The sequence below is a fragment of the Xyrauchen texanus genome, chromosome 38 (assembly GCF_025860055.1).
Source record: "Xyrauchen texanus isolate HMW12.3.18 chromosome 38, RBS_HiC_50CHRs, whole genome shotgun sequence".
Lineage (NCBI taxonomy): Eukaryota > Metazoa > Chordata > Actinopteri > Cypriniformes > Catostomidae > Xyrauchen > Xyrauchen texanus.
The window spans coordinates 36022348-36030239 of NC_068313.1; the positions used below are offsets into that span (position 1 = coordinate 36022348).

General features: G+C 44.0%; 1 protein-coding gene across 1 annotated transcript in view; it reads left to right on the plus strand.

The window, feature by feature from the left end:
- Positions 1-6013, plus strand: part of alp3 (alkaline phosphatase 3) — a 9565-nt gene extending 3552 nt beyond the window's left edge. The window contains exons 2-11 of the mRNA XM_052110731.1: positions 341-457; positions 1139-1254; positions 1663-1837; positions 2647-2819; positions 3598-3738; positions 3810-3879; positions 4864-4998; positions 5150-5341; positions 5414-5530; positions 5625-6013. Of these exons, the coding sequence (XP_051966691.1) occupies positions 341-457; positions 1139-1254; positions 1663-1837; positions 2647-2819; positions 3598-3738; positions 3810-3879; positions 4864-4998; positions 5150-5341; positions 5414-5530; positions 5625-5935 (1547 nt within the window). The 3' untranslated portion in view covers positions 5936-6013. The remainder of the gene's footprint in view (positions 1-340; positions 458-1138; positions 1255-1662; positions 1838-2646; positions 2820-3597; positions 3739-3809; positions 3880-4863; positions 4999-5149; positions 5342-5413; positions 5531-5624) is intronic.
- Positions 6014-7892: the final 1879 nt, after the last annotated feature.

Consider the following 7892-nt stretch of genomic DNA (forward strand, 5'->3'; position numbering starts at 1 on the left):
GTTTGTCTTTGTAGCCCCATGATCAGGTCTGATTGACATTAACACTAAATCCATTTGAACATGTGAACATGATGTTTTATTCACCAGAGGGCAACAATCTTCCCAATGTGTCACATTCTCATATTTTCTTCATGTTTCAACTTATAGACGTGTATGTTCTGAATTAAAAAAATGGTTTTGCTTATTTATGCAAATTGATGGTACAAATGTATAAATGTGCATGTGAAGATCAAATTAGCATAAAATCCCAAAAGAAATGTAAACTTTTCATATCATCATCATCATCATCACTTCCGACCCTTCGTAATCTTAGTTCCTAAATCTCTTCATCATTTCTCAGTTGAGGAGGAGAACCCCGAGTTCTGGAGGAGTTCAGCTCAGAATACGTTGCGTTCTGCTCTGGACAGGAAACTCAACACTAATGTGGCCAGAAACATCGTGCTGTTCCTGGGAGACGGTAAGATGAACATTAAACAAAGTATGGAATCCCAGATGTGACTTTCTTTCTTCATCAGAACACAAATGAAGACTTTTAGAAGACTATTTCAGCTCTGTAGGTCCATACAATGCTAGTGAATGGTGACCAGAACTGTGAAGCTCAAAAAGCACATAAAGGCAGCATAAAAGTCATCCATACGACTTCAGTGGTTTAACCCATGCCTTCAGAAGTGACATGATAGGTGCAGATGAGAAACAGATAAATATTTAAGTCCTTTTTTAAACTAAATCTCCACTTTCACTTTCACATTCTCATTTATTTTTTTTTTTTTGTGGTGGTGGTATGCGGTCTTTGTGCATATCGCCATCTACTGGGCAGGGAGGAGAAATTATAGGAAAAAAGTACTAAATATTGACTTAATAGGACTTAAATATTGATCTGTTTATCATCTGCACCCATCATATCACTTCTGAAGGCACGGATTAAACCACTGGAGTCGTGTGGATGACTTGAGGGTGAGTAAACGATAAGATTTTTTTGTTTTGTTTTTTGGGTGAACTGTCCCTTTAAGGCTGTTAATAACCCTGGTGAGGACACCAGCATGAAAAACTCAACACATTCGTATGAACAGCACTTTTCTGCACAGATCACCACACACACACACACAGCAGACTGATGGAGTGTGTGATGTTTATTCAGGTATGGGTGTGACCACCATCACGGCCGCCCGGATACTGAAGGGTCAGTTGCAGAACCGCACAGGAGAGGAGACTGTCATGAATATGGACACATTCCCGTTTGTGGGACTTGCAAAGGTATACATGCGTTTACTTGACATCACAGGAAATATCATCGACTTTTGTTTTCTATAAAGCAAATTCTGTTGACTGAAGACCAACACGCATTCATTCAGACATGACACATATCATCCCTCCCTTATGTCATATTTAAAATGATACGTGTTATTTCTGCACATCATGACAGGACATAGTCATTAAACTGAGCTAATGTTCTCCATACATCACAGTAGATTAAAGCTAATAACCGAGTGTTCGTTTATTTATGTTTTGACTCATGTTTGCACCACTAGATGGCGCCATTGACCAATCAGAATCGAGTCTTCCAGAGAGCCGTGTAATAGTTAGCCTTCATTACTGGATTACTGTTGTTTAACAAACTTGATAAATGATCTTTGAAAATGTGTGTGTGTGGTGTGTGTGCAGGTGTACTCTGTGGATTTTCAGATTCCTGACAGTGCAGCGACGGCTACAGCGTATCTGTGTGGAGTCAAAACTAATCTGAACACGGTTGGTTTGAGTGCAGCCGCTCGCAACGGTGTCTGTCGCTCACAGAAGGGCAACGAGGTCACGTCCATCCTCAAATGGGCTAAAGATGCAGGTACACACGCACAGTCACACACACACACACACACACACACAGAGACAGACACACACAGACAGACAGACAAACACACACACACCCGTACAGACAAACAGACAGACACACACACACTCATACACACACGCACACACTCATACTCACACACGCTCACACACACACACACACACTCACTACACACACACACACACACACACATGACTGAACTTCATATTGAATGTGTGAATAAGTTTTATGTTCTCTTCTGTAACATTTAGTTCAGACTTCATTAGTTAAAGAATCAGTGAAATATTGTGTGTCGCCAGTAAACTTTGAGGTCTGTGATCCTGCGGGAGAGTAATAAGTGCTGCGGTGAACAGAGAGAGAGAGATCAGGAGTTTGAGATGAGACATATGAAGGTGTGAGCGGTGATGAGATTCTCATTCCAGCAGGTTTATCAGCAGAAAACATTTACATGACCTCATTTTAACACTGTTCAATGCACAAGACTGTACATGCGGAAATATGAACGCCATCAATCTGAACACTGCTGAGCTCAGGCCAACTGTGTGTGTGTGTGTGTGCACGTGTGCACGTGTTTGTGTGTTTGTGTGTGTGTGTGTGTGTGTGTGTGTGTGTGTGTGTGTGTGTGTGTGCACGTGTGCACGTGTTTGTGTGTTTGTGTGTGTGTGTGTGTGTGTGTGTGTGTGTGTGTGTGTGTGTGTGTGTGTGTGCACGTGTGCACGTGTTTGTGTGTGTGTGTGTGTGTGTGTGTGTGTGTGTGTGTGTGTATGTATGTGTCAGTAATTTCGTTTCATGCATCTCTAAAGGCAAGTCTGTTGGCATAGTGACGACAACGCGCGTTCAGCACGCCACCCCTGCTGCTACATATGCCCACAGCGCCAGCCGAACCTGGTACAGTGACGACGATCTACCAGCGTCTGCCATCACAGAGGGATGTACAGATATCGCATCGCAGCTGCTCAGAAACACTGATATTGACGTGAGTGTGTGCACAAATCAGTCGGGGTTCGTCTTTACTCTTTATAATTAGGCTTTAAATAAAAACAGTACATGTCTACGGTGCGTCCCCACTTATAAGCCCCTTCAGTGCTGCACTGGGGCGGGAGCGTGTAATAAGTTTAGCATCACAAAACAAGTCCGGCACATGTGGAACCATTTCAAATCTTAAAATCTGAAGTTTTCACGGAACTCCATTATTTTGCATTCTGTCGCAAATGAGCGCCACCTGCTGGTAGTGATGTAGAAATACAGACATGAAATGATATCATATAGCACTTAAATAGGCATGTCATATATCAAATGAAAGCTCTTATTCTCAGAAATACGACTGTGTAGTTTATTGTCTTGTCGTAACGCCACAGTTTGAACGTTTCTCAAAAGAATCCCAAAGTGAAACATGATCTCCGCAAGATAATTCATGTCTGCCCTTATCACAGCTTCTGTAAGCACCGGATACCCACAAACTCTATATCAGCTCTTACTTTAGGTTGTTTTCTTTAAAACGAGCCCTTGTTTACTTGTCTGTGAGCTTGTTTGGGTAAATTATTCAATGCTATGTCTAAAAAGTTCAGAACAAAATATGCATTCCAGTAGAAAAGTTTGATAAAGAAATCATGGGCAAAATATGTTTTCATATATTAGACCTCATCGCAAAGGTGAGGATCTCGGCTTTCCAACGACACCAAGATTGAGCTTCTAGTCCACTCGGATTTTGAGATATTCGACAAAACATTGAGGACATGTGTCTGTGTGTGTAGGTGATCATCGGTGGAGGCCGGAAGTACATGACCCCTAAAGGGTTTCCCGATCCGGAGTATCCCACTGACCTGAGCGCACAGGGACAGAGAAAGGACCAGCGCAACCTCATAGATGAGTGGACAGCCATGAAAGAGGGAAAGGTAAAGAGAGACCAAAACGTCATTTGAAACGATTTCCCGACCATGTGACCTGATCTCAGTGTTTGGTGCAGGTTGCCAGATACGTGTGGAATAAAACGGATTTTGACGCGGTGGACCCTGAAAAGACGGATTATCTGATGGGTGAGAGAGACTTGACAAAGTCTTCTACTTTAGGATTGGTGTCGCATTGTCAAGATAACACATAATCATAAATAAGATGCACTTGCAGTATAAGCTAGAGCATACATTTCTACACGCTTGAATGGAGTACAAATGTAGAATTTACTTAAAGGGACAGTACACCCAAAAAATGAAAATTCTCTCATCATTTACTCGCCCTCATGCTATACCAGATGTGACTTTCTTTTTTCAGCAGAACTAAAATGAGGATTTTTAGAAGAATATTACGAGTGAATAGTGATCAGAACTTTGAAGCTCCAAAAAGCACATAAATGCAGCTTAAAAGTAATCCATATGTCTCCAGTGGTTTAATCCATGACTTCTGAAGTTATATGACAGGTGTGGGTGAGAAATAGATCAATATTTAAGTTTTGTTTTTGCTAGAAATTCTTCTCCCTGCCCATTAGGGGGCGTTTGTGCATGAAGAATGCAAATCGCTAAAAACAAAAGAAGAAGAATGTAGAAATTGTCCAATTTCTACAGTCTAAAATGACTTGGATATTGATCTGTTTCTCACCCACGCCTATCATATCACTTCAGAAGACATGGATTAAACCACTGGAGTCTTATGGATTACTTTTAAGCTGCATTTATGTGCTTTTTGGAGCTTCAAATTTCTGATCACCATTCACTCGTAATATTCTTCTAAAAATCCTCATTTGAGGTCATTAAATGAAAGAAAGTCATACACATCTGGGATGAGGGTGAGTAAATGAAGGTGAGAATTTTTATTTTTGGGTGTACTGTCCCTTTAATAGTTTTACGTTTTGGTTTAAACGAACGTATTTAATGTAGAAAGAACGTTTGTGGTATATTTACTTCCGTGCAGACATAACATCAGATCAGACATGCTTCAGAACCAGCTTTCAGAGGTCAAAAGGTCTCGAATGAAGATGCATCCAAACTTTGAGAGATGGCGAATGATCTCTTTATCTGTCTCTCTAGCCCTGTTTGAGCCCGGCGATTTGAGGTTTGATGCGGAGAGAGACCATCGCATGGATCCCTCCATCGCCGAGACCACCGAGAAAGCCGTTCAGATCCTGAAGAAAAACCCCAAAGGATTCTTCCTGCTGGTGGAAGGTCAACAATCAATCAATCAAACAGTTTCCAAATAATTGAATCAACCATCCAACCAATCAAATCACTCCATTAATACACCTCAGATTCAACTGGAGATGAATGAAACCCAGATCTGACGTTTGTGTTTTAACCAATCACATTCTGCTGACAGGCGGCCGTATCGATCAGGGGCATCACAGCAGTCGTGCATCCATGGCGCTGCATGAGGCGGTCGCCCTTGACAACGCTGTAGCCCGAGCGCTGGAGCTGACCAATGAGGAAGAGACGTTGACCATCGTCACGGCTGACCACTCCCACGCGTTTACCTTTAACGGCTACCCGTTCAGAGGGAACAGCATTCTGGGTAAGTTACGCTGTGTTAGAGATGTTATTGTTGTCATGCGTCTCATCTGTCTGTCGTGTGTGTTGATCTCAGGTAAATCTCCCATCTTTGGCCTGGACTTTCTACCCTTCACGACTCTGATGTACGGAAACGGACCAGGACACAAAATCGAAAACAACAAGCGTCCGGACATCCGCAAAGTCGACACCAGTAAGAAACTCCGTATTAATGATGCACATCGTTACGGTAACACATATTATATTATATATATATAACGGGGAACATATGTTTTTTTCTTTCTCAGCCAATAAAGATTACGTTCAGCAGTCGGCTGCCCCGATGGAGTCTGAGACTCACGGCGGCGAGGACGTGGCACTGTTGGCACGTGGTCCCATGGCGCATCTATTCCAGGGGGTTTACGAACAGAGTTACATCGCACATGCCATGGCTTACGCGGCCTGTGTCGGTGCAAATCAGCAACACTGTGCTGCGACTGCTGCACCTGATGTGACCCGGCTCATAACGACTGACCCCGGGAGCTCCGCCCCAGACACGCCTCTCTGCACCATGACGACTGTGATGTTGAGCGCATTGTTGACTGTTTTATTTCAATAAGAGATTTGACTTTACGCATGAATGTAAACTCTGTTTGTGTTCTCATTGATGTGCAGTCTGTCAGGTAGATGTGAGAGAGGCGACCGGACAGCCGTTTGTCACTGCATGTACTTCCTGTTTGATTTTGTGCGTTGCTGATCAGCGGGGCTAATTAAAGAGAGAGGTCGGTGGAGCAGATTTGATGTCATTATCACACTTGCGCTCATAAATAATAAATCATACCCAAAGACTGGTTATTTTTAGCCGCCCGTGAGTCATTATTGTAACAGTGTGAACATCTGCTACACTCTCATCAAACCTGTGTGTGTGTGTGTGTGTGTGTGTGTGTGTGTGTGTGTGTGTGTGTGTGTGTGTGTGTGTGTGTGTGTGTGTGTTACGATGACTGAAAGGCACATGTGCATGCATTCGTTGCACCTGTCGACAGGTAGACTGAGACATGCTGTCTTTGAGCGGCAGATGATGCGCTGCTTTCCACACAGAGACAGACAAACCCTGATGGCTTTCCAGAGGCAGAAACAGGAAGTGCTGAACAAGCAGAACCAAAAATGACTATAATTAGCATAGGGACCACCCCCCCACTCACTTCCACCACATTTCAACCACCGACTATTTAGCGTAGTGCATGCGTGGACAAACGGTCCCCTACAGACATTAAACCCCAAATGATGCTGCTTAATAATAGCGGCCTGTCCATGACAAAGTCTCCTTAATAGAAGACAAAAAGGTGAGTGGATGATAATAGTGCCGTACTGTTCATGTTAAGATAATCAAATCTCAAAATAAGAACATTGAGTTTGGAGCTCAAGCTCTTCATCACTCTGTTCATTTTAGTTAATTACATTTAGCCTATAATTTACATTTACATTTTACATTTACATTTACATTTATGCATTTGGCAGACGCTTTTTATCCCTCCGGGGGGGATTGTCCCTGTAATAAGTGCACTGTAAGTCACTTTGGATGAAAGCGTCTGCCGAATGCATAAATGTAAATGTAATGTTTTGGAGTTACCCCAAACCCTTTTTGGAGTTACCCCACCCTCTTTTGGAGTTGCCCCAAATCACTTTCCTTCCTCTACCCTCTTTTGGAGTACGCCCAATCCCCTTCTGGAGTTACCCTGCCCTCTTTTGGAGTACGCCCAATCCCCTTCTGGAGTTACCCTACCCTCTATTGGAGTTGCCCCAAACCCCTTCTGGAGTTACTCTACCCTCTATTGGAGTTGCCCCAAACCCCTTCTGGAGTTACCCTGCCCTCTTTTGGAGTTGCCCCAACCTCCTTCTGGAGTTACCCTGCCCTCTTTTGGAGTAGCCCCAAACCCCTTCTGGAGTTACCCTGCCCTCTTTTGGAGTTGCCCCAACCTCCTTCTGGAGTTACCCTACCCTCTATTGGAGTTGCCCCAAACCCCTTCTGGAGTTACCCCGCCCTCTTTTGGAGTTGCCCCAACCTCCTTCTGGAGTTACCCTGCCCTCTTTTGGAGTTGCCACAAACCCCTTCTGGAGTTACTCTACCCTCTATTGGAGTTGCCCTAAACCCCTTCTGGAGTTACCCTGCCCTCTTTTGGAGTTGCCACAAACCCCTTCTGGAGTTACCCTGCCCTCTTTTGGAGTTGCCCCAATCCCCTTCTGGAGTTACTCTACCCTCTATTGGAGTTGCCCCAAACCCCTTCTGGAGTTACCCTGCCCTCTTTTGGAGTAGCCCCAACCTCCTTCTGGAGTTACCCTGCCCTCTTTTGGAGTTGCCACAAACCCCTTCTGGAGTTACCCTGCCCTCTTTTGGAGTTGGCCCAAATCACTTTCCTCTACCCTCTTTTGGAGTTGGTCCAACCCCCTTCTGGAGTTACCCCGCCCTCTTTTGGAGTTGCCCCAAATCTCTTTCCTTCCTCTACCCTCTTTTGGAGTTGGCCCAACCCCCTTCTGGAGTTACCCCGCCCTCTTTTGGAGTTGCCCCAAATCACATT